This window comes from Colius striatus, chromosome 20 (genome assembly GCF_028858725.1).
Source record: "Colius striatus isolate bColStr4 chromosome 20, bColStr4.1.hap1, whole genome shotgun sequence".
Lineage (NCBI taxonomy): Eukaryota > Metazoa > Chordata > Aves > Coliiformes > Coliidae > Colius > Colius striatus.
Window position 1 is genome coordinate 5,091,988 of NC_084778.1, and position 25,356 is coordinate 5,117,343.

At 45.2% G+C, this 25,356-nt stretch overlaps 3 protein-coding genes across 5 annotated transcripts; 2 read left to right on the forward strand and 1 right to left on the reverse strand.

Annotated features, from left to right (window-relative positions):
- Positions 1-916: 916 nt before the first annotated feature.
- On the reverse strand, positions 917-12,507 carry SKA2 (spindle and kinetochore associated complex subunit 2). Of its 3 annotated transcripts, XM_062012427.1 has the most exons (7): positions 12,414-12,507; positions 6,440-6,529; positions 5,297-5,473; positions 4,176-4,262; positions 2,858-2,897; positions 2,139-2,280; positions 917-1,379 (listed from the first exon to the last, which is right to left on the reverse strand). In XM_062012427.1, the coding sequence occupies exons 1-7, from the start codon at positions 12,444-12,446 to the stop codon at positions 1,253-1,255; spliced, it is 696 nt and encodes a 231-aa protein (XP_061868411.1). In that variant the 5' UTR covers positions 12,447-12,507; the 3' UTR covers positions 917-1,252. The 3 variants fall into 3 exon arrangements, with proteins under 3 accessions (XP_061868411.1, XP_061868412.1, XP_061868413.1); XM_062012428.1 differs by lacking the exon at positions 6,440-6,529 and having other exon boundaries at positions 12,414-12,474; XM_062012429.1 differs by lacking the exon at positions 2,139-2,280 and having other exon boundaries at positions 1,286-1,379.
- On the forward strand, positions 11,879-18,326 carry PRR11 (proline rich 11). Its single transcript, XM_062012666.1, has 11 exons — positions 11,879-12,072; positions 14,194-14,356; positions 14,626-14,848; positions 15,265-15,418; positions 15,950-16,072; positions 16,359-16,619; positions 16,759-16,857; positions 17,357-17,466; positions 17,570-17,629; positions 17,718-17,814; positions 18,258-18,326. The coding sequence occupies exons 3-11, from the start codon at positions 14,739-14,741 to the stop codon at positions 18,324-18,326; spliced, it is 1,083 nt and encodes a 360-aa protein (XP_061868650.1). The 5' UTR covers positions 11,879-12,072; positions 14,194-14,356; positions 14,626-14,738.
- Positions 18,327-18,806: 480 nt separating this feature from the next.
- Positions 18,807-24,431, forward strand: SMG8 (SMG8 nonsense mediated mRNA decay factor). The gene is made up of 4 exons (XM_010209033.2): positions 18,807-20,513; positions 21,164-21,309; positions 21,704-22,579; positions 23,993-24,431. The coding sequence occupies exons 1-4, from the start codon at positions 18,839-18,841 to the stop codon at positions 24,188-24,190; spliced, it is 2,895 nt and encodes a 964-aa protein (XP_010207335.2). The 5' UTR covers positions 18,807-18,838; the 3' UTR covers positions 24,191-24,431.
- Positions 24,432-25,356: the final 925 nt, after the last annotated feature.

Consider the following 25,356-nt stretch of genomic DNA (forward strand, 5'->3'; position numbering starts at 1 on the left):
GCGGCCGCAGCGGGGGCGGCGCCTCACCCGCCGCACTGCGCGCGCGCGAGGGCCCGTCCCGCCCACAGTGAGCCCCGGCCGCGCGCTCCCCCCTGCCGCTCCCTCAGCGAGCCCCGGCCGCGCGCTCCCGCTCCCTGCCGCTCCCTCAGCGAGCCCCGGCCGCGCGCTCCCGCTCCCTGCCGCTCCCTCAGCGAGCCCCGGCCGCGCGCTCCCCCCTGCCGCTCCCTCAGCGGGCCCCGGCTCCGGACACGGAGAGCGGAGGAGACGAGCCTCAGCCCGGGCGGTCAGCGCCGGCGGCAGAATCGCAGCGCTCAGCTCAGATGAACGTGAGGGACGCCGTTGCTTTCTGAGGGGAGTCTGCCACTCAGTTCCTCTCTCTGACAGATTTCAGGAGGACGCACACGTAAGGCAGAACTAAACACAATCTGTCTGAAAGGATGGATTTCACACCTCAGTGGCTTCAGGAACAGGCCTGACCTCAATGCTGCATCTGCAGTTAAACTACATGGAGCACAATCTTGGCTGCAGTTGTTTTCCCTGACAGGTACCTGTAGTTATTTTATCCAGATTTCACTAATAAATCCAGTACTTAACACTTTTGAAGGAAGTGAGAGTAAAAATTCAGTCCTCCACTGAAAAAGGATCAATGTGATCGAGGGCTTAAATATGAAATCAGTTTATGAAGCGATGTAGTGAAGCTTGTAGGTAAAGCGGCACACTCTGCAGCAGACACCGTAACATCAAGTTATCCCTGTCCTTTCCTCCTCTTTCTTCTGTGACTGCAGTTTTGGTGGACTATAAAAAAAAACAGGCCACATCAAAGGCAAATTAAAAGCATGAGGGACCAGGTTCAGGGGTTAGGGCAGGGCTCAGGGTCAGGAGTCACGTAAAAGCATAATAAATCTATGGCCTCATCTCCTTAGCTTTCATCATTTATTCAGGAATGCAAGTACAATTAAGTGGCTTGGGTTATTTGTCTTAAAAACCCACTCAGGAATGTAAGCAAGAATATGGAAGTGTCACATGGCTAACAATACTCTTAGTCTCATAAATATCCAAGATAAAACAGTAACCTCAGTGTTTTTCAGCTCTGCAGTTTTCAGTATTATAAACGGAATTTGTTTACAGAAACATTAACAGCTTTCCAACAGTGGGCTTACAGCTCCTAGACACCAGAGAAATACATGCCACCGAATAATCCAGGAGCTGTGACCAGGCTCGTGTGTCAAATGGAACTGGACTGACCTCCCACTCACACAACTAATTTCACATTTCCTTGTACGTCAAGTTCCACAATATCAAGTTCTTTCAAGATTCGTATTCTTGAGTCAGTGACTTTCATTTTCATCTTGCTCATCTCTGAAATACTCAGTGCTGCTCTGTAAGACAAAAAGCAAACAATTTAGCAAAGCGGGGTATCAGACATGAGGTCTGCCAGTAAAAGGCTAAAAAGGCACATACTGTTTAATGAGTGAATTTTGCAAGTGCTCAGTAGATGTCATGCTTATTCAGATTGACAACTTTTCTGTGCTGCTTAATAGAACAGTCATTTGCTAACCCAACCTTAGGGTTTGAGAGAGGAAAAACTTCCTTAGTTTGAACATCAGCCTGCAAGAAATCTGCATCACACCTAGAGAGAGGTCAGGGCTACAGGCAGGTGTAGGGGTGGGGAAGGCAGGAATCCAGGTCCAGAGTTTAGCTCCAGGGCTTTGCTTTCCCAGTCCAGATGCTGACTGTGAAAACTGAAAGAGTTTAGCAGTACAACTGTGTCAGCAGTTATCCAGAATAGATCCAGTTTTGGACATCTGTACAGTGAAACCAAAGTGAAAAAAGTCTGTTTCTGAAGAACCTGACATGCAGTTTGGAAAATGATCAAATCACACAGGCCATTGTTTATACAAATGAATTTAAGGGGATCTGTATGGTGGCCTAAACACTTTGGGGTGTGTACCTAACCAGGAAGAGTGTAGGGGAGTAAAAGAAAAGTTATCATTAATATTATCTTGGTTTTAATTATTAAAATGAATACATTTCATTATACTGGTAAAGCAATATAATTCATTAATATAATTGTAATTCTTATTAATTTCTTCACAGCTTATAAAATTCTTACTAATGGATTACTTTTTAAGTCTTACCTGTTCTTATTTACAATGAAGTGGTTAAATAACTCCCTGTAAAAAGTGTTTAAGTCTGCTAGTTTAACAGTACTTCTGATACTCCTTGGTACAGTCATAAAGGTTTCCTCAGTCAGTGGTTTGAATTGCAATTCTAAAGAAACTGGAAATGGAAGATATTTGTTTCTTGAGAAATTAGGCCAAAGACAGAAAATACTTTCATTACTTTTTAAGAAATCCCCTAAATGGGTCTAGAAGGTTTTCCAGCAGGAGGAAGAGGAGACAGAAGATACTTACTCCCAAATTCTCATTCTATGTGCAGACCCAGTGAAAAATCATTTAATTTGAGATCTGATGTGGATTAGGAAATCTGGTCTGTCAGTGACTAGTTGGTTTTGTGTTGTTGGCTGGGATTTTTTTTAAGAAAAGAACTAGGGAAAATCCTTTCTCTGAGTAGGGAAAAGTGGATTTTAAAAGACTAGTACACTATTTCTTCCAGACCTTAAACACTACAGTATGCATTTCTATCCCATCTAAAGCAAGAAAAACTCCCAAATACATGGGATTTATATATACAGTGTAACTAAGGGGTCAGTTTCTTCTAGTAAATTCTGAACTTTTCACATCACATAAAGCATTCACAATGCTTACTCACTGAGGCTGGGGGTGCATGGGGGAGATCAGGCAGGGGGAAAACAACCCAAAGAAAGCAGCAGGAAGGTTATTCTTTCAGCACTTACCATCAGTTGAGCCAGAGACTGTAGATTCTGAACAAACTGGCTAAAAATAAACAAGGGAGAATGTCAGGGTTTGCTGGAATTTTGTTTAGAAATCATTTTTTCCCATTTCATTTCTGCATGATTAATTCCATTTTACCATGGGATAACCAAGGACCCTGCAGCCCCTGCAGTCGACAGCAAAATCTTAGTCATGAAACAAACCCTGGTTTAAGTTTAAACCAGATACATAAAGATTTATATGCAAGTCAGATGAGCCTGTTCAGCTTTCTCTGCATTCTGGTATGGATCTAGCTGGAAGCACTGCACATGCAGCAATGGAAAAAGATGGCTTTTCTATTCTCAAGTAAACTTCAGAGGCTGACAGTTGTGACAAGCTGAAGGTAGTTCTAACTCTCTTCAACCAGAAATACAGCACTGACAAAAAAAAATCCTAGGGCCTCTGTGACATCTTTCCATTCCTTCTGTTTTTCAGAGAACATCTTCAAAACCCACCCTGTCACATGGGCTGTATCTTAAGTGCTTTAGAATTAAAGAATGGAAAGACAGAAATTGAGAGCATTTATCAAGGTAGGAGAAGACACTTGCAAAGAATGCGTAAAAGAAGCTGCAATGTACTGGACAGCTTTCATGCAAGCCAACTGTGGCGATATGGGGACAGAAAGTGAGGCATCCTTTGATGGGAGGGTAGTGGGCACAGAGAAGACATAGAAAAAGATAAGGTCACTAAGATAATTACAGTATTAACCTTCTTTAATATTTTGCTTTATCATGAGACCCAGACCGTTTATGTTTTGAGTAGCTATGGAAGAGCATCTGACTTTTTAACCGGTGTAAATCCATGTTCTCCTGCACTCCAGGTAGAATATACTTATTGTTACTCATATTTCACAATGTATTTAATGTTTTTCAGGAAATGGAATTCCTCTCCATTTTGAGATACACTGGTTTGAATCAATTATGTTCTTCTCTCCCACCCAAAGGCTTCTTAGGTAACCATTAACCAAACAATAGGACCAAGAACAACCAAGTGCATCTCTGAAAAAAAAACTTAAACATATCTCAATTAAAAAATAAGGGGAACAAAGTCTTTTGTCAGAGCAAATTTTTCCTTTGTGGGTAATTTCATTGAAAAAAACCCCATAAACCTCATCAGCATACAATAAAAATGAAAGGGTTTGTTAGAAACTTTAGTCCCATTTCTGAAAGACTCCATTCATTTGAGAGGTATGAAGTCACAAAAACAGCCCTTCTGACTTAGGCTGAGCTATGCTCAAGATTAATAGCTCCAGGAATACCTGACGCTCTGTGGCCTAATTACCTCTTCCACTGGCGATTCCATTTCGTTAACAGTTTGGCAGGTTAACTGCTGTGCTGCAGTCTGTTCTTCTCCTGACAGAGGTACGCGCTAGAAAAAAAGCAAACACAGAGAACTCCGATACTTTCAGTTCCTAGAGTGATATTTACAGAAGAACTGAATGTTTGTGTAGCCTTTTTCTCATGGAAACTAATAGTAGACTCCCGCTTTGCTTCAAATGAAAACAAACTCGTGAGCAAAGTGTTTCTGAACAATCCAGCCATGGTACTCCTTTAACATTAATACTATACATGATTCAGCACAAAAAAAAGACACGTCACTTAAAGGCTTACATTTCCCCTAACAGGTTAATCTATCTTTGGTTTAGGAAATATACAAAGTACAAGAACATTTTTCTAAAAAGTCTAAATATAACTCTGGAGACAAGAGTCTTCCACTTCAACAAAATCCACACATGAAATCATCCCTGGAATACAGAGAGAAAATATTTTTTCTTTTCTATGATATATAACTACTGTCTTTTAAATCATTATACACAGTACCATTTCATTGTAAAGACTCACCAGCAACTGGTCTCAAGCTGTTAAACACAATCTCAGGGCACTGTCGTTACACATGAAAGCAAGAGCTGAGATTGAGGGATATGTTTTACTCATACCAGTTCTGTCTTTGCCATGAGACTATCAATTAGCTTTTTTGATCTGAAGAGCAATAATTTGTAAAGGGATAATACTAATGCTTTCAGAGCCTCTCAAAACTGCAATGCAGTATCTGAACACCACTTACGAATGTGTTTGTTGTTAATAGTTAGGCATTATCATACTGAGAAAAACTTATCCTTTTGCACCAACAGCACTTCTGCTGCATGTGTTACAATGTGATGGTTTTAACTTCCTCACTTCAGACAGTGAAAATACATTTGCCATTTCAAAGGTTTTTGTGATTTAGAAGAGAGTTCTGATCTTGCAAACATTTCTTCTGGTAAATGGTCTTCTGATCTTCCAAGAGTCTTCTAAGAGCCTGCTTATGTAATAGAATGGAACTACTCACATTGGCATAAAGGACACACAAATACATGTTCATTTACAGGAGGAAGAACTGAGTGATTGAAATAAAAACACTACCTCAAGGTCAGTATGTTGCTGTAACCCCTGAACCATCTTCATTGTGTTCTCTAGAGCAGCACGGATGCACCTCATGGATTCTCTCTGCTCTTTGGAAATGTTTTCCAGCTGCACACATAACGTTTTATAACGAGATTTCACCACTGCCAGTTCTTCCAGGAGAGCAATTGGATTCTCCTATGTAGAAATTAAAGGTACATTTAAACTACTTAAGACAAAACAATTCATGTGGCCACATACCAATTAAAACGTGTTGGTGTCAGACATTAAAATATAACATGAAAGGACCCTTTACAATGAAAAACGTAGCTGTGACCATCTGCTTCATCTACACAGCAAAAATGATAGTGCTAATAAACCAGCACAACTCTGTGACTCCATGACAAATTCAGAGGGATTAATTTATTGTGTTGGTGATCTTTAATGGTGCTTCTGGATTGGAATAAGTCAGGGACTTCTAAGTAAAAAGATGATTTCACTGTGAGGGTGAGGAGCAGTGGCACAGGCTGCCCAGAGGGGTTGTGGAGTCTCCTTCCTTGGAGGTCTTCAAGACCCGCCTGGACATGTTCCTATGCAACCTGATCTAGGTGAACCTGCCTCTGCAGGGGGGTTGGACTAGATGATCTCTAAAGGTCCCTTCCAACCCCTACCATTCTATGATTCTATGATTTTTCCACTATATGTTACAATATACATAGAGATAAGGGCTTACTTATAAAATCCTTTACATGATGCCATTTATTGTTTTCCTCTTCCACTCATCTCTCCCCAGCTATGAATTTGCTGCATTGTTTATTACCAGTGTATCTCTGATCTCAGAGTATGGCTGCATTTTAGCTCAGATTGGAATCTGTCTCTCAGATTTAGGTGTTCAGGCTTACTTATTTCTTAAAGCAAAATACAGGAGAATTTCACTAGACCAAAGGATCAAGTGGGTTGCATTGGTTTCTGCACTGAATTCATTTTAGGCCAGTTATCTTGATGATGCTAGAAATACTTGATGAAAATAATAATACTACTAAAACCCTAACAACTAAATCAAAGAACAACCATATATATTTCAGGAGTACAGGAAATTACCCATTTATTACCAACTTCACAGAAAATGTCATAAAATCTATTCATTTAATCTGAAAGTACTACCTCTGCTGATGGATTATCAGGAAGACTTTTCAGTATTTCAAACTCCAGTCTGTGTTGAATATAATCCAAGTCAGATTCTGCCTTCTGGAACTAAAATATTGAAGGTCAGCCACAGTATATTTAAAAAAAAAAAGAAAAGCAGACAAACCCCAAGCATTTGTGTTTCCTATATTTCAGGAAAGCTGAAGCCAGATGCCTCCATTTGAAAGGCTCATGCATTACATAAAGGTAAGTTGCTGTTCCTCTAGTCTATTGCATTTGCTCATGCTTCTAATGACCCTGACACCCTCCTAGCCTGGAAATATAAAGCAAGAAACTTTCAGACTTAACAATATTCCTCTTGCATGTGACAATGATATGTATGTGCACACACACAATGCTATTAATTTTACCCTCTTTCCATTTGTCTAACCCACATTACCCAGTTGATCTCTTTGCATCGCACCTTCTTCCTACAGCTCACCAAAATGTACATCGTTTCCATCTCTTCCTATGTTATATGCCCTTGCAATGCCAGACTACTCCAGACAGAGCTTTTAAGTAGTGCACCAAGGAGGTAAGTTGTATCAATGGAAAAGAACTTGGATCTTACAAACACTGATCTTCCCTGGATGCTTGTGTTTGGGGTTTTTTCCATCTATTTTTACAGCTTTTTCTTGGCTTGTTGCTTTTCTTTTCAAACATTAAAACTTCTGATAGCAAAACTGCAATACTCAGTTATTTGCACAGCAGAGATTAGGAATAAGAATCCAAGTGTATCAACAGATGTTTTATTATTAATTATAAAAGGAATGCATTCTCTCAGATGGTTATAATACCCATAATACATTTTATTATTCCCTAATAAACCAGGCTGACAAATAGATAATGAAATTGATGACATAACATTTCTTTCCTTGGGATAAATAAGCCACCAGAGAATTATCTAATTGCTTTGTAAAACAGTCTGCTGATAGCATTATTACTTAATTAATTTTAGTCTGCAATTTTAATATCTATTAAGGACTTGTGCTTTAAAGAAAGGCAGTTTTCCCAGTTCACAAACAATCCATTAATTTTTTAATAGTTTGGTGATTTTACAGTCACAAAAGAGACAATGATAAAAGCAAGTCAAAAAAGTCTGTCACTTACTTAACTTGGTTTTCATTAATTATATTACCGCTGAAGTAGCCATTACAGCTTTTGAAGAGTGGAAATAGGAGTCTATTTGATGATACTGTGACTAACTTCAGTCATCTTTAAATGTAGCCTCTAGCCAGGCCTAGGTACAAAAAGGATGCTTATGGTTTAAATATAAGCCTTGGGATTCACTTTTTGGAACTGCTGTTGACACCTTTTAAGATCTGGAACTTCAGGTGGCCTAAAGTAATGATGTTTGGGCCAATATATTTTACAAGGACAATCCCCTTTCTGATGTAGTGAAAGGGATGACATTTCATGCAAATACACATTTTCAGTAAATTTTCAAATGATAGCTTAAGAAAAGGAAAACAAATAGTACAGACCTTGGGCATCTATAAATCCAAGGGAGGGCTTTCATCTCTCACTCCCATAACTTACCCTCTGCCCAAGGGAACTCCTCCCCACATCTACCCCAGAAGCCAGTCAGGATAAAATGTGAGAATAAAATACTTTTTATTACATTGTGTATTTTCAAAGAGTTCGTGAGGGATTTTTTTTTTTCTCACTGCTCAACTGTTACTGTTATCCACCAGCAAACACTTTTAGGCAGGCACACCAAAAAGGTAAGTTTTTTTGCTTTTCTCCAGCTCCAAAATTTGATTAATTTTTGGGAAAGTAGACAATGAATATGGGTGGCTTTGCAAATTATCCATGAAGCTCTGTTCCTGAAATACTTAGCATTGATAATTTGAGGTTTACAGAACAGTAAGTTACTAATACCATGCTACTGCCATGGTTCAAGACATTAAAAACTGAATGTGAAGCTGAGTGCTGTAATTTTAGGATTTTATGCTTAGTGAAAACATTAACACAGCTCAGTATCACTGCTTCCTCCTGAAAGTATGCTAGCTGTAAAGGAACAGAATTTATTATCAGCAATTTTAAAGCATGTTTATAAGCCCTGAGGTGTGTTCCTCCATTATGATCCATTTCCCTTGATTTTATAAATAGTTATTTATTGCTGTATTTCAGGAAATGTACACCTACAAAAACCTCACTTCATGTTATAGGTTAAGTCCAGTCATCTGATGAGTATTGTACAACAGTCACACAGAAAATGCAGCCTGTGAAAAGCCAATTTGCAATCTACTCACAGGTTTAAAAGAAAGTGTTAAAAGCTGTGAGGCAAGACTCCAGCCATTGCTGCATACTCTGCTTTCAGATGCTTTGACAATACTATTGCACTGCTAGCTGTAAAGTACAGTAGTGCAATAAAGTCAGAGCATTCGTTAGCAGCAAGAGTTCCGTACAAGGAATCAATATACTCAAAATAGGGATTGGAAAAAATATGTCAAGTCATATCTGTGGCTTCTGTGGCTCGTGGAGAATGGGATAAGGTTAATGTTCACCAGGTTCTAATACAGACATGCAAGAACTCCCATATTTCAAGATATTATTATTATCCATGATCCCATGATTATTATTATCCACTGACCATGGTGAGGGGCAGACGGGGAAGAGGAGGGGGAAGAACATCCAACAAAACACTCAACAGGTCTGTCAGAAACTCATTTTCAAACAACTTGATGCTCTTTTAACTGGAAACTACATTTGAAAAGTAATTAATTTATTAGATTTGTCCCATAGCAAGCAAAGATTCTAAACTGCTGTCAGACATATGCTCTTAAACTGCATCATAGGGAACATTTTCTGGACACCAGAGTTTATTCTTGTCATTTGCAGGTGTTGAATCACTTTAAAATACATTAAAATGCACACTCGTCTCCCAGCATTGTGGCTGTACATTACTACAGGGGTTACCACACAGATGTCAAAGCACCATCAAAGTGGGGGTGTATTTCATAAAAGTGTTTCTTTCAAACAAAACAGTAACTTCATGTTAAAAGTTTGAGAACTCTTCAGGTTGGAAGGTTCATAATGACAAAATGATTAAGATTCATAATGACAAAATGATTAAGATTCATAATGACAAAATGCAAAGAAACAGGGGAATGGAGTGGAGAGAGATGGATGACTGCTGGTGCACACAGATTGTTACAGGTATGGAGTGGACTCAGGTTGTCACTTCTTTATAGCACACTGTAGAAAGCAAGAATGCCAGACAGTCATCTTTCCTCTCCATATGGCACTTATTTCTAAGGCAACTCAGACAGAGTTGATGGCATTTGTCATTAAAAGATCAGTTAATGTTTCTCCTTGGCAATTAATAGAAGACAATGACAGAAAAAAATATTGGCAATCTCATTTTACAGCTGTTTTGTGAATCACCTTTGGGTCTCACACAGTGACTTTTGACTTGTGACTGTAGCAGTAAGAACGTAGAGTAACGTAGATAGTACTGCTGGCCAATGCCCTTTTAACATTGCACTGCTTTTTGTGCAGCATCACTAGTAGTACAACATAAAAAGGGCACTGGACAGACACCACTCAAAGAAAAAAATATGTTCACTATACCAAAAATAAAGTGACAGATACTAACTCAGTTGCTCTGAAAGAAGCACTCACAGCTCATCTGACACTTTACCCATTTTTTAACCAAATTGTACTAAATGGATGTCCACAAAATTTCTTTTGTTGCAGACTGCTGAAGCACTGACTGGAAGGCACCACCTCACAATGTGGTCCTGAACATTAAAGGTTAATGAAATGGCAGTTGCACGGAAGGATACATCTATCACTAGCAACTACCATGTCCTGTATTTTCATTAGAGGCCTGGCTATGGCTGTGGAAGCTGTTGGAAAGATCTCCAGTTCCAGCAGGCTGCAGTGAACACTTGTACAGCACAGTGCTGAAGTCCTAAACTACAGCAGCCAGTATTCTGACATAAACTCTTAATAATCAGCTTTATAACATTTTGCCTATTGACTCTCATCTGATATTGCAGATGTTACAGTTCATTCAGCTTTTCTCCTTACTCTGCTATGAGCAATAATCCCAAATAACCAGCAATTACCATACACATTGTCCACTTTAAGCCCCTACAAATGAGTGTATCCCTGCCTTCCGTGAGACTAAAACAAAGCTTTCCATGAAATGCGTAGCAAAACCTCTGGGGAAATAAGAAGCTTTACTGTATCACACTTCTGTGGAGAGAGCTGACTTCACAGGAAATCCAGGAGGAAGAAACAATAAGCAGAAGGAAAAGCAAGATGTGAGACATTTGCCAGTGTACATGTGAACAATGACAAAGACAAATATTGCACTTTCGAATGAGGGTTGGAGACAGGACAGTAGTATGTGAAATTGTTTGAAGTGTATTTAAGAAGGTCACACTTTTCTTTAAAAAAAACAAAACAGAAAACAAAGCAAAAGAAACAGGTGAAGATGCAACTGCCTTATGTCAGCCAGCAGCTTTAATGGAAGAAGGGAGATGGGCATACCAGCTTCTGCTAGAAGTTGACAGAAGAACCAAACAGAAAAATATAAGACTAACAGGATTAAATCAGATTCGATTCATTTTTCAAATGGATTGCCCAACAATGTCAGTACGAGCATTTTAAATCATGTAGGATTTAAGAACAGATGCTATCCGTTAAGCATTTGGATGCATAAAATATTCCCAAATAATTTCAACCAAAAAAAAAAAGTTGCAAACAACAGCACATTAAATGGAGCAAAATCAGAGTAAGACTTGAAGGATGCCACAGGGAACTTGGCTGTTTACAGAAGAAAGTTTTCCAGTGCCCCTCAGCACAGCTCTATTCTTTTTGCCTTTCTTTTTTGCTTTTCCACGGGCGGGACAGGCAGAAAGGCGGCTATTACATAAGGTCTCTCAGTCGTGCCTTCAGGGGCTGGCTCAGTGCTGAAACGAAGTTAAACGCTGTGAACTACGCGAACTTGAATGGCTGAAAGCAAAGCCAGGCTCTTCTCGGGGCTGCGGACAGACGGGAGCCCGCGGAGCGGGAGGGGCTGCCGAAGCCAGCGCGGTGCTCCGACAGAGCAGGGGGCACTGAGGGTCGCGCCGCCGCCCCGGTCCCCGCACGCCCCTCTCTTCAGCGCGGGCAGCCGGGCCCGGCCCCGCAGCGCCCACCCGTGGCGAGGCGATGGGGGAGGCACCCCGGCTCCTCCCCCCGCGGACCAGCCCTGCTCTACCTGCCCCGTCTTCCCGAGCGGAGGAGAAGCAGAGTCCGGGGCGCGGCGGCGCCGCAGCCCCCGGCGCGAAGCCATCGCGGCTCGACGCCGTCCCGCCGCATCGCCCTGCTCCACCCCTCGCCCCGGGACGAACGAAACGGCCCAGCCAGCCTCTCCTCCCGGACACCCCCGCAGGGGAAGTGGGACAGCCCAGGTGAGAGCTCCACCCTCCCCCCCCGCTGAGAGGCAATGGACTCGCCTGAGAGCGCTCTGCTCTACGCCGCGCACCCCCAACCCCCCACGATGGAGAAATGAAACGGATGGGACCGGTCCGGCCGCGCCCCTCAACGGCCCCTTTTCCCCCACCACGGAGAGCATCAAACGCGCCCGGCGCGGAACCCGCCCCCCGCCCCCCCAGGTGAGAGGGAACTCGCCGGGCCCTGCCCCCGCGCTGAGGGGGTGAATGGAGCGGCACCACCAAGCCCCGCCCCCATCGGGGGGTGGGAGGGGAGCAGAATGGACCGGCCCGGCCGAACTCGCCGGACCCGAACGGCAGTCGGCGGTCGCCCCGTCGAGGGCCGCGCGGGCTTCGCTCAGGGCCCGGATGGGGCGCGGGCGCGCCCCCAGCCACGGCCGCGCCCCCCTTTCCCGCCCTCAGGCGGCTGCCCTGTGCCCTCCGAGGCGCCCCTGCGGCCGCCCAGCCGGGCCCCGGCTCGGCCGCCCCTCAGCCCGGCCGCCGCCCGCGCCGCCCGGACTCACCATGGTCTCGAGCTTGTTAACCGCCGGCTCCATGTTGAATAGTTGACATTCCTCAGGCAGCGGCGGGGAAATACCCACCCCCCGCTCCGCAGGATGGGAGAGCCGCTGGTCCCCATTGGGCAGCTGTCACTCGCCGCTCGCCTCCCATTGGTCCCCCGCTGACAGAAGGCTCTCGCCATTGGGCCAGGAAGAATGTAAACCCTCTCCGAGGTAGGAGGAAGCCCATTGGTTGGTAGAAAAGCTGCAATCAGTGATTGGCTAGGTGGAGGGGCGCCGCGAGCCGCTATTGGTCCAGAGTGGGTTCTAGCGGTGATGGGCTGGAGTGGGGGGGGGGTGCAGCGCTGCAATTGGCGGGAAGTGGAACGGTCGATTAGCTTGAGCTCTGTCCCGACCCGGGCAGGGCAGCACCGGTCACCTCCCCCGGTTCCCTCCGGTGGGCCAGTGCCCCCCGCACCTCACTACCCCCTGGTGCCTTTCCCAACCGAGCGGCGTCCCGCAGCTGATTGGCGGGGCTGAAAAGCCTTTATCCAATGGCGGGGCGGGTCGCCTCAGCGCGCCCCAGGACGGGGCGTAGCAATGCTAAGCCTGCGATTGGCCGCTCCCGTCGAGGTTGGGCCCGCGTTCGTCTAGCGGCCAATCAGCAGGCGGCTAGCACAGGCCGCCGTGGAGTAGACGGCAGAGAGCGGCGCTCTGATTGGCTGCGGGCGGCGCGGGGAGCGGTTTGAATCGGTGGCGCCGGGCGGGAAGGTGAGCGCTGGCTGAGGGGGCGCTGAGGGCCGGGCGGGGGAGACAGGGACAAGGACGCTCCGTGTTTTTGGTCACACGCTCCTCCCCACCGCCATTCCCCAGTCTCGGGTGGGCCAGGTGTGTGTGAGGAACCGCCCGCTCCTCGGGGAGGGCTCCTCAGAGCGCGGCTGGTCCTCGTCGGCAGCAGCGAGGCTGCGTGGGCGCCGGGGGCTGCGCTGCGGGGAGGAGGGGCGGTTCCTCAGGTAACGGTTGAGCGAGCGCCTGCGGTGAGGGAAACCCTCTTCCTGGTCCTTCTTTGTACCTTTTCCATACGTTCACAAGTAGATTTCCTCAAAATGCAGTATTTGTCCCTTCAGGATAAACGGTCGACAAAAGCCCATATTAATGGCGCTTTTTATATTGTTCACACCTCGTGCAAATGCATCCCAGCGGATCACGGGAACCTAAGGATGTATTTTTTTAACAGATTGATATGATGCTTCTACCAAGACAACTGAATGACATCTGACTGGATTTTCTAGATACTGTCCATATTCTTCCCTATTTATTTAATGATAGCTCTGTCCTCGCGTGAATGGCGGTATATTTCTATATGTTAATTTTAAGTGTGTCTTTTTTTTTAAGCAGTGCTGTTGTCTGTAAATAAGGGTTCTTCACCCAGTGTGCGAAAAGCCAATCAATAGTCAAGATCACAGAATAGTAGGGGTTGAAGTGACCTCTAAAGATCTAGCCCAAACCGCTGCTAAAGCAGGTGCACCTAGATCAGGTCACACAGGAATGCATCCAGGTGGGCTTTGAAAACCTCTTGAGAAGGAGCCTCCACACCCTCACTGGGCAGCCTGGGCCAGGGCTCCCTCACCTCAACAGTCAAATAGTTTTTCCTTAAGCGGAACTTTTTGTGTTCCAGCTTTTGTCTGTTACCGCTAGTCCTGTCCCTGGACACTATAGAATAAAAGTGATGCGTTATACTCTTGATATCCACCTTTTAAATACTTGTAAGTATTAATGAAGTTCCCCCCCAACTCTCCTCCAGGATGGACAGCCCCAGTTCCCACAGCCTCTCCTCATAAGGAAGATGCTCCAGTCCCCTGATCATCTTGGTGTCCCTGCGCTGGCCTCTCTCTAGAAGTTACCTGTCCCTCCTGTTGCCATTCTGCAGGACAGAGGGCCAGGCATCTATCAACAGCCAGCACATGGTACATTTCCAAATGTCTGATGGTGATAAGATACAGCTGCTTGGTGAACTATAATTCCTTTATCATACATATGCATATAAGTTAATGTTTAAAACATTCAAGGAGATACCTTAGCATGCTGATTATTCACATAGGGGTGTGCATTTTAGTGTTATAATCACCTAAGGTTAGGTGAGGGGACGTTCATCTTGATTTTGTTCCCAAAGGTACATATCCTGTCATAGAATGTATGTTGTATTGTTTCCTAGCCTTCTATTTTTTTTTTCCAGAACCTTGTTTCATTCTCCCCGAAGGCCAGATGTTTGTTCCACTTAATCATGGGGTTCAGATGATTGCTCAGTAGGAACTTAGGAAACTTTTTTACCTTGTTATTTCAACAACGATGGCAAAATGTAAGAAACGCAGACGACAACGGAGAGCCAGGGCAAAATTTCTACTGGGAAAAAAAGCAGATGCTGCAAAACCCCAGGGCACAGGTTGTCCTTCTCTACGGTAAGGGGCTCAGTTGTAGTTTTTCCTTTTCACTCCTTTACTTGGTCCACTGTTTGCTCCCAATGGTGGTTCCTGGAGCTGAGGTAATAGAATTGTGTTTGAAGCCTATCTACATCTCAGCACGGATGCTGTGGGCTTGTTTCATCTTGTATATCTTCTAGTGCTCTATCTATTGTGAACTTTAATGTGCAGGAAAAGAATTTGAATGAAATTGTATTGCAAGTATGATTTTATTTTTATTTCTCCCTCTATTAAAGTGTATCTTGGTTATTCCTGGTCTCTATGCTCATGTTTACACTGTTGTCACCTGCTGTTGCTGGTACTTTTGATTTCCAGATGACTGGTGACAGCTGACCTTTTTAAAGGTGGAAATTAGAGATGTAATTATAGGCTCATTCTGAAATGTTCTGTCCCAGGTCAGCAGGTGATCTTCCTCTGAACACATCATCTGTCCCAAGCCATCTGTCCTCATTCTGGTCATCAGCCTTGCCCAGTCTAAAAAATGTGGTGAACCACTTTAGGACAACAGTGTTATTTCTGTGTTGTTGGTGCCAGAATACAGTTGCACAGGTATGTTTTCCTACTTCTGTATTTTTGCCAACACGTGAGGTTGTTCTTAGTGCTCAGATGCAGGAGACATAGTCAGCTCTGAGAACTAAGCTGTACATTTAGTTACGTCTGTTGAAACATCTGAAGTATATGTAGGGTGTACTGTCGAAGGAATAAATATGAGTAGAGGGTCAAGGAAACTGTGGACATGAAATATGCAATCATAGGGTTTCTTTAATTGGAATACCAGATTTGCAATGACAGGATGCAGTCTTTCTTTTGTAGCAGCAATGATTGCATGAGCTTTTCAAGTCAAATGTGAATTATCCTTTAGAATTCCTAGATTAAGTTAAAGGGTTTTTTTTTTTTGAGGAAGTCACCAGTTGTGTTCTGTCAAGGAACTATTTGGTGAAACTTTGTATCTTTGTTTTATGCCTTTCCACTGAGTACCCTTAGAAGGCCTTGCAATAGAACTTTCACAGTAATCATAGCCTGGTCTCTGGAAACAAGACGTGGTGGTGAAAACGCTTTCTGGTTTCTTTTTATGCTCAGGGTTTTATGGTGATTAAAGACACCGTATTTCCATCACAAACCTACTTAAGAGAGCTAAATAGGCTCAGAGAGCAGCTGAAGAAGCTGGAAACTGAATTTTCCAGACTAGAAGGAGCACTCCAGGTCAGTTGCAGTCCAGGGGTGGGGCAGGGCCGTGTTTGCTTGTGTCACCACGTAAGGAAATGCTGTTGATGCAGATAAACTGAAATCTTAAGAGGTTCTTGCTGGGCATTCTTCACATTCAGCATTACTAAACTATGGTCACCTCACAGCTAGAGGGAATGGTTTGCTGGCAAGCCTCCTAAGAGGTTTTTTGTCTTTCTGAATCAATTGAAACCAAAACCTTTTTTCTCTAAGATTCCATCTACTTTTGACAGTGGGTTTAATATTCTCCTATTTATGTTTTCAGATGAATGGAACTGCAGCCTTGTCTTCAGAAAATTCTCTTTGTCAAAGGTGTAACAAAGCAGGTCTGGGTGCTGCTGTACAAATGCCCATAGGTCAGCCATCGTCACTACCTGGCCCTTCCACAACACAGCTGCAGCCTGTATCTGCACCCCCACCACCACCACCTCCTCCTCCTCCTCCACCACCACCACCACTGCCTCCACCACAACTGCCCCCAGCACCTCTCCTCCTCAAAGTGGGCCATGCCTCTAAAGCCCTTCTGGTAGGGAGTAAGAAGGTTCCTCTGTTTTTTTTCTGCCAGTTGGGTTCTTTGGACTTGGTTTCATGAGGACTGTGTGACTTTTGTGACTACTCAGTCACTTCCCAATCCTAATTTCCCTTCCCAATACCTTTGTTTTCAGGCACCATCACTAAAACCTGAGGGGCCAGCACAGATCACTCTCAAAGATCTCCTGAATGTGAAACTGAAGAAGACAGATAGCAACCTGAGAATGGGCAAGGTAAACAGGGCACGCCAGGATACATGGATGCTGGTGTAGCAGGGCAAACTCCACTCTGGAACCAGGGTATTTCCTGCAGTGCTTGGCTTAGCCTCTCAGAGAATTGATTATTTCCCTTCCAAAACCCCAGTGATTGGTTTGCAGTAATTTTTCACCAGGCATTTGAAGGGAAGACATTTAGTGACTAACTCCAATCCTGCTGGCACACAAGACAGTTCTCATTTTATGTGGAGGGCATGTAGCTCTCATCTATCTTTGTGTCTGTCTGTTATTAAGGGAGTTGGGGCTTTCTTTTACTCGCTTGAAATCTGATTTACAGAGGTGTTTTGTTTTTAAATAAATATATTTTTGCTGGAGGCACACTGCAATCTTAATGACTCAAAAAAGCATAACAGACATAAACCACAGAAGTCTTTCAGAGTATGAATATTAAATAGATGTACAACCAAGGAAGCCTTCTACAGTTTTATTGGTGGTAACATTTCTTTCCTCACTTTAGGCAGAACCACTGGTGGGGACACGCAGGGCGTTAGTCACAGTCTCAGATTTACAGAGCATTACTCTGAGACCAAAACGCAAGCTGCCAGCTCACCTTACAAACTCCTCCATGTAAGATGCTTTCTTCTTTTAGATTCTTCTGTTCTAAACAGTGATTAATGTTGTTCACAGAGCAGAAAATACTTTATTTAAGCAATATGGTTTGTTCTTTCAGTACCTCTCCTGAAAAGCAGTTAGATCTTCGAAAACATCTGAAGAAAGTCAACATACAAAGGTCAGTTCCTTTCTATTCTGTTGTGTTGTTTTTCTAGGGGGGAAAAAAGAGAACTAATTATAATTCTCCTCGTTGTCAATCTGTTCAGAAGCCCTGGAGGCACTCCACTGAGTAGCAAAGAAAACATTGACTGTGGCTCTGGGCTGACACCAATCATGACGCGGGCACTACGGCGCAAGTTTCAGGCAAGTCCTGGTGTGTCTCTGCTGTCTCAGCTGCCTTGGACACTCACAGGATTTCATGCTGGTTTTCTCCCCACGGTGCAGCACCAGTGGTGTGCATTACCATCTATTCATAACCTTCATCCCAAAGGCCCCAGTACCCCCACAGAAAGATGTTTGTTGTTCTTGGATCCCATCTCAGTGGCAGGGAAGCTGTGCCATGGGTGTGCCTTCAGCGGGTATCTGACTGGGCTGGGAGGACAGTTGCTTTTAGGGATGGCTGCTCCAGTGCCTTGATGCCATTGACTTCACGGTTCCACTTTGCAGGGGAACAAACTGAGGGCTGATGGTGTCTTTAAAATTAAGGGTTTGCTGCATCTATTTTCTTTTATGGCATTGGTTAAGAGTTGTTCTGCATCTCAGTGATAATTAGTCCAAAGTTCACTTTCCTTTTCTTTTGCTGACAGACAGCTCATCCCCTGAGCCCCTCTCCTACCCGGCTGAGTGCTGCCAACAGCTTTGAGGAACACGGGTAGGATTATGGCACAGCATCTGTTCCATTTGTGGTCAGGGAGCCACTTGAATCCCGTGTTTTCAGGCATACGTGTAAGCAATCTAATGCACACGAGCAGGGGCGTGTTACACAACCCCTTTAGCTGATTTCTGTTTTTTGAAGGCAGTGCCTTTCCCATCATTGTATTTTCCACCTTAATGGTAAAATAAAAGGAATTTCCTGAGTCTTTTGTTACCTGGCTGCTGCTAAGCCCAGGAGCCCGTTCCCAGCACTGCTGCTGCCTGCAACATGACGGATGTGTGTGAGTGCCGCGGCGGCAGGTCAGCCGAGCACCCGCTCTCGCAACCGCGAGCCAGAGACAGGACGGCGTGTGCAGCGCTCCCCGCGCCCAGCGCGCTGCCGCCGCCGCTGCTCCCCGCGCCGCTCAGCCCGGGGCGGGGCCGCGCAGGCGCGGGGGCCGAGGCGCGGGCGCTTCCGGGCGGGTGCGGGGCCATGCCGCTGCCGGCCGCGGGGCCCGGCGCACCGGCGGGAGCCATGCCGGCGGCCGTGGGGCCCGTCGGCCTGCGCGAGCTGCTGCTGACCGCCACGGCTGCCGCGGAGGGGCCCGGCGCGGCCGCGGCCGCCGGCGATGAGGAGGTGTGCGTGGTGGGCATCTTCGGGAAGACGGCGCTGCAGCTGTGCTCGGAGAAGGCGGCCCTGGTGAACACCGTGTGCGACCGGCAGGTCTTCCCCCTTTTCGGGCAGGAGGACCCCGAGCCGGCGGACGGCGCCCCGGGGCAGGAGGGCGAGCCGGCGGCCAAGGACTACAACCATCTCCAGGCCTACTACAGCCAGGAGAGCCGGGTGCTGTACCTGGTGCTCACCTCCATCTGCGACACGCCGCAGCTGCTGCGGGCCTGCGGGGACCTGGCGGCGGCCGAGAGTAGAGCGGCCGGGCCCGGTCACCCCTCCGGCGGCCCGGTCCCACTGCCTCACGCTGAGGCACATGAGTTCTGGAAGCGCCAGGAGAAGCTGCACTGCTTGAGCCTCCTCTACCTCTTCTCTGTCTGCCACATCTTGCTGCTGGTGCACCCAACCTGCTCCTTCGACATCACGTACGACCGCCTCTTCAGGGCGCTGGACGGGCTGCGGCAGAAGGTGCTGCCCCTCCTGAAGGCTGCCATCAAAGACTGCCCAGTAGGCAAGGAATGGAAGCTCAACTGCAGGCCGTGCCCTCCACGCCTCCTCTTTCTCTTCCAGCTCAACGGGGCCCTGAAGGTGGACCCCCTCCCCAGCCGGGGCCAGGACCCCTGCAGTCACCTGGAAAAGCCACCCCCCAAGAAGCACTCCCCTAAGAGGAGGCTGCAGCATGCTCTGGAGGATCAGATTTATCGTATCTTCCGCAAGAGCAGGGTGTTAACCAACCAAAGCATCAACTGCCTGTTCACCGTGCCTGCTAACCAGGCTTTCGTGTACATTGTGGCTGGTGGGGCCCAGGATGGAGATGATCCAGTGGCCATGCTTCTTGACCAGCTGAGGAACAACTGCACCATGAGAGAGACTGACTCACTGCTGGCTCCCACCCTGTCAGGACCCAGGAGGTACCAGATGATGCGGCATGGCAGGCAGCAGCTCTCTTTCCATGCAGAGAGCAGCAGCAGCAGCTCCAGCTCCTCTGGGCAGCTTGTGGACTGCACCCTCAAGGAGTTCTTGTGGCAGCACGTGGAGCTGGTGCTGAGCAAGAAAGGCTTCGATGACAGTGTGGGGAGGAATCCACAGCCCTCACACTTTGAGCTCCCAACCTATCAGAAGTGGGTTGCTGCAGCTTTAAAGCTGTATGAAGTGACCATTGAAGGCAAAGATGATGACCTGACCTCTCTTACTGGGGAACTGAGCTCAAAAATCATGGGCAGCATCAAAGTCTTAGAAGGCTATTTAGATCTAGACACAAAGTTCTCAGAAAACCGTTGTCAGAAAGCTCTCCCCATGGCCCACAGTGCCTATCAGTCCAACCTGCCCCACAATTACACCATGACTGTCCATAAGAACCAGCTGGCACAGGCCCTGCGTGTGTACAGCCAGCATGCCCGTGGACCAGCCTTTCATAAGTATGCCATGCAGCTTAACGAGGACTGCTACAAGTTCTGGAGCAACGGGCATCAGCTTTGTGAAGAGCGAAGTTTAACTGACCAGCACTGTGTGCATAAGTTTCATCTGCTCCCAAAAGCAGGTAAAGAAGCTCACTTGTGATTGGGTTTCATGGTTGAGTTGTGTATCTGCTTTACAATGTCTTTGTCTGAAAACACTGACTTTTGCGTGTTTATGGAAGATGAAAGCTTGGCAGCTTTAGAGCTGTGTCTTTGTATGGTGGGATTCGTGATAGCTCAGCTGTTTTGCAGGTTTCCTTTAGGTTGAGTAGCCTTTAGGAGTGAGTCCACTGTTAGTAGTAGCTTTGATTTCAGTAGTAAGTCTGTTTCCATCTTGATAATTAGAAACATTACACCGGAGTTCTTCTGATAATCAATGTGTAAGAGAACATAAGGTCTCCAGGAAGCACAGATGCACCCTTTATTTTTTCAAATGGCTTGACTGATGTCAATCAAGAAGTAGAAACTGCTTGATATTGGAGGCAGAAGAACTATTTATGCCTTTTTAGAGGTTGTAAAACCTTTCAGAGAAGATTCAGTTTAGTGACATAACCCACACTGGAACTTTGTATTAAAAGTAGGGAAGGGAGGAGTTGCTTGTCAAACTGACATTGCTGGCAAGTAATTGTGCATATGTATATAGCAAGAAGGAAGCAGTAGATGAACTGAATTAAAGAATATCTAGAAATTGTGAGTAGTCTGTCTAGGGTTTGATTGATTTTTTTGTTTTCAGGGGAAAAGCCAGAAGCAGACAGAAATCCTCCAGTTCTGTACCACAACAGCCGGGCTCGTTCCACTGGTGCCTGCAACTGTGGAAGAAAACAAGCTCCTCGGGATGACCCCTTTGATATCAAAGCAGCTAATTATGACTTTTACCAGGTAACTACTTGGTCTCTATTTTTGCCTCAAGCTGTGCATTTGCTTCTTCAACAAAGCCTATATTCTGAGGTGCTCACAAGTAAGTTTCCTCTTAACCTCAGCAACTTGCAAACATTGCTTGGGGAAAGTATTTCTGGGACTTGTCTGTGTGATGGGTTGATCAGAGCAGGCAGTTCCAGTTTTCACCAATGTGCACACACAGGAGCATCTATTTACACTTCAAGTATGTTGGTTCATGTGAGTTTTAAATCCATCGTGGTTGTGGGCTGTATTCTCATCACCACTTTGGTTCTCAGGCAATGCAAACCTCTTGAATTTTAATGAATGTTATGATCTGAAATCCCCCATCTCAGAGGTGGAAGGTGGAAAATTAACCACGTTTTCTTTCTCATAGCTGCTGGAAGAAAAATGCTGTGGGAAGCTGGAGCACATCAACTTTCCCATCTTTCAACCAAGCACACCCGATCCGGCACCTGCTCGGGATGAGGCATCACCTGCCCCTCCAGAAGGAGAGATTGAGAAACTCAAAGAAAAAGAACCTCAGACTCAGGGAGAAAGCACAGGCCTGAGCTTAGCCCTCAGCCTGGGTCAGTCCACGGGCAGCCTGGGCACTTACCCGCCTGACGCCCCGGCTGGAGGGGACAATGCAGAAAGTCACGGGCAGAGCGGGGACTCCAAAAGTGAGAAAAGGCCCAGCCTGGTAGACCGCCAGGCGTCCACTGTCGAGTACCTCCCTGGCATGCTCCATTCAAATTGCCCCAAAGGCCTGTTGCCCAAATTCTCCAGTTGGTCGCTGGTTAAGCTGGGGCCTGCCAAGGCTTACAACTTCCACACGGGCTTAGATCAACAAGGCTTTATCCCAGGGACAAACTACTTAATGCCTTGGGACATTGTCATCAGGACAAGAACTGAAGATGAAGGAGACTTAGATACCAATTCCTGGCCTGCACCTAACAAGGCTGTTCCTGGAAAAAGAAGTGCGGTTGTGATGGGAAGAGGGAGACGGAGAGACGACATAGCTCGGGCTTTCGTAGGATTTGAATATGAAGACGCACGTGGTAGGAGGTTCATGTGTTCAGGGCCTGACAAGGTGATGAAAGTCATGGGAGGGGGGCCCAAGGAATCCGCCATCAAAGCCCTCAACTCTGACATGCCTCTGTACATCCTGTCCTCGACTCAGGGACGAGGACTCAAGCCACATTACGCACAGTTCATGAGGCTCTTTGTGGTGGTTCCTGACGCTCCACTGCAGATCACGTTAACACCTCAGGTAAGGAATGGAACCGTCTGCTCATTACAGAGACAGGGTTGGCTGTTGCAACATTAATTTCAGGACTGGAAGGCATGAGAGTGTTAGTCAAAGGGTCAAGTTCTCTAGGGCAGTAGGCACCAAAAGTATCCTTTTATAAACAGTTGGGGTTTTTTTAAACTTCAAGATTGGCTTATGCCAGCCTTATGCTTTGTATAAAGCTTTAAAAAACATTTTATCAAGCATGAATTCATAGCACTCTGTACTGTAATAATTGCTTAAGAAGATGACAAGTGAGTAATGACTCTGTAAGAATGACTTTATCATTTGAAATGTCATAGAGGGAAGCAGTGAGTCATTGCTCAGATTATTATTAGTTACTCTTTGAATTTAGGATTTTTTCCCATATTCAAATGTGTATTAAAATGGAGAAAGAAATCCATTTACACTTTTACTTAGTTTTTGAGGTAGAAAAATATGAACAAATGTATCCTCCTTCCATTACTGCTCTGTGAAACACTGTGTGTACGTAAATGCTTATTATTTGTTAGACTATGACAACTAAATTGGTGTTCATTGTACAGCAGTGTCACTGAATAACAACAGGAAGCACAAAACATCTGTATAGCAGGGGCAGATTTGGGACATTTTGTAGCCCTTTGAGCTCTTTAGGAAAGGCCACAAGGTCCTTGATGCCCAACACAAAGACAATGGAGTTGGCTTCTTTTAAGGGATACCTTCAGGGACTCAGATATGAACTTCCTTTGGTTTAGAATACTGACTGAAACCTGCCCCCAGCACAAAAAAGTCATTGCTAGTTACAGTTCATCGTGTTATTGATGGAAACAGAGCCAAGAGCTGAAGGTTCAACGTGTGCTGGTAGTTATTTTGCTCTTCATTCCCAACTTACATCCTTACCAAAGCTCTTGACTCCTAAGGGAGTGTTTTTACTTGGAACATCCATTATGCTACGTGTCGTGGGTTCCAAACATCAGCTCCTAGTGTGAATAAGACTGTCTGAATCTTTTAATATGAATCATACAAGAGCCCTATTAAATGTTGCTGAAATCCTTGAAAATCCCCATTGGTTGAGAGTGAGGTAAGAGCTCAGGGATATCTGCTGCAATGTTGAAACCTGCTGTTAGCACAGCCTTTGCCACTGCCCAAGAGATGAAGGGCCCGTGTTTATACTGTAGATCTTGCTGGTAGGACCTAATCTGCAGCCTTAAATTCAGCATCTTCACTGTGGTAAAATGGGAAATGTATGGATGTCTCACAGGGGTTTCCTGGAATGTGCTCAGTGGGTAAGAACCTGCTTGTAGGCAAGATTTTAAAGCAAACTAAATCCAAGGAATTCTCCTAAGTTTAGGCTGGGTGTTTTTTTGTAATTCTAATGACGTTTGCTCATCTACTCACATTTCCTTTTGTTTTCAGGTTCAGCCAGGGCCACCACCTTGTCCTGTATTTTACCCAGAGAAGCAGGAAATCACCCTTCCATCCGACGGACTGTGGGTGCTCAGATTTCCTTACGCCTATGTGACAGAACGTGGACCCTGCTTTCCACCCAAGGAAAGCCAACAATTGATGAGTTACAAAGTGCTCCGAGGGATACTGAAAGCCATTACACAGTAACAATTATTCCAGTAGATTGATTGGGGCTTTTTTTTTTAGTTGAAAAAGCCCATCTTGAATCCAAGTCGTAGATTTTGACTCGTGTCTGTTACCTGAGAGCTATCATTGTGATCTAGTGAAGCTCACTGTGTTTCACTGGAATCTAGATGGAAAATAAGGTTTGATATCAAAGTGGATAAAGGAATCTGTGAGACAAGTAAATTTTCATATGTGAAAAATAAAAGCTGGTTATTGTAATGCACTGAGCCTGTATTACTGGATGTTTCAGTGAGTGCTTTTCCCCATCACATCTTTCTACATACCTAGTTGGGATCCTTTGAAAACCAGCACTGCCTGAATTCAAGAGTTTTATTGAGGCATTGAATGGACAGAACATTTTTTTCTAAACAAATTACTTGTATGCAAACAATAGGTGTTTTAATGGGATGTGAGAAACTGTTTGCCTTTGATCTCTAAAAAAAATACCAGTTCTGATTTGTATTAACACCACGGCCAGAAGCTGTGCTTGCCTCTATGAAGATGTTTCACTGTATTTGTAGTCATAGACAAGCCTTTTGTCAAAAGGCTGACTTAATTTCATATTTCAGAGTGACAGATCTCTTTGGTAACAACCTGATAGTCAATTTTTGGTAGGCCTGTGTGAGCTTGTTCAGGATAAACAACAGCAACTTCAGTATAGCTTGGCTTATAGGGATTAAAGAGACTTGCTGAAAGGAGGTTTGGCCCAGTTTGATCTCGAATTGAGGGAGTTGGAGTAAGTACACTGTGCTTTTTTACGTGTGACAGGATATAGAGGTAGCTTAGATCCAGCTAGCTGCATTCTGTGGCTGTCAGTGCTAACAAATTAGTCCAAACACATTGTCTTCTAACCTTTTGCTGGGGTGAGATGTGAAAGTGGCTGTATGCTGAGACCTAGTTTAATGCCTAGAATATTTCATTATCACACATACAACATTGATCTTGCCAATGTGTTACAAGCACAGTAATTATGCCACCAGACCAGAGCTGAGACCTGCTTTCTGAGTGTGGAAAACTCCTGCCTGTGAAGAAGGCAGACTTCTTCAGGCAGACTTAATGAATTCTCATTTACCGAGCACTCGGCGCTTCCCGAGCGCAACCAAGGACATGAAAAGCCCTACAGAGAACGGTTGTCTCTAAGAAACGCG

What these genes read in the sequence shown, in the direction of transcription:
- SKA2 (XM_062012427.1), bottom strand. Translation starts at nt 12,446, where the DNA reads ATGGAGCCGGCGGTTAACAAGCTCGAGACCATG. An exon ending in TGGAATCGCCAGTGGAAGAG is followed by an intron (nt 2,898 to 4,175) that starts GTAATTAGGCCA and finishes GTTTATTTTTAG; the next exon opens with CCAGTTTGTTCAGAATCTAC. An exon ending in AGTCTCTGGCTCAACTGATG is followed by an intron (nt 2,281 to 2,857) that starts GTAAGTGCTGAA and finishes TTCCATTTCCAG; the next exon opens with TTTCTTTAGAATTGCAATTC.
- PRR11 (XM_062012666.1), top strand. Translation starts at nt 14,739, where the DNA reads ATGGCAAAATGTAAGAAACGCAGACGACAACGGAGAGCCAGGGCAAAA. An exon ending in ATGCCTCTAAAGCCCTTCTG is followed by an intron (nt 16,620 to 16,758) that starts GTAGGGAGTAAG and finishes CTTTGTTTTCAG; the next exon opens with GCACCATCACTAAAACCTGA. An exon ending in CACTACGGCGCAAGTTTCAG is followed by an intron (nt 17,815 to 18,257) that starts GCAAGTCCTGGT and finishes TTTTGCTGACAG; the next exon opens with ACAGCTCATCCCCTGAGCCC.
- SMG8 (XM_010209033.2), top strand. Translation starts at nt 18,839, where the DNA reads ATGCCGGCGGCCGTGGGGCCCGTCGGCCTGCGCGAGCTGCTGCTGACC. An exon ending in TCATCTGCTCCCAAAAGCAG is followed by an intron (nt 20,514 to 21,163) that starts GTAAAGAAGCTC and finishes TTTTGTTTTCAG; the next exon opens with GGGAAAAGCCAGAAGCAGAC. An exon ending in AGATCACGTTAACACCTCAG is followed by an intron (nt 22,580 to 23,992) that starts GTAAGGAATGGA and finishes TTTTGTTTTCAG; the next exon opens with GTTCAGCCAGGGCCACCACC.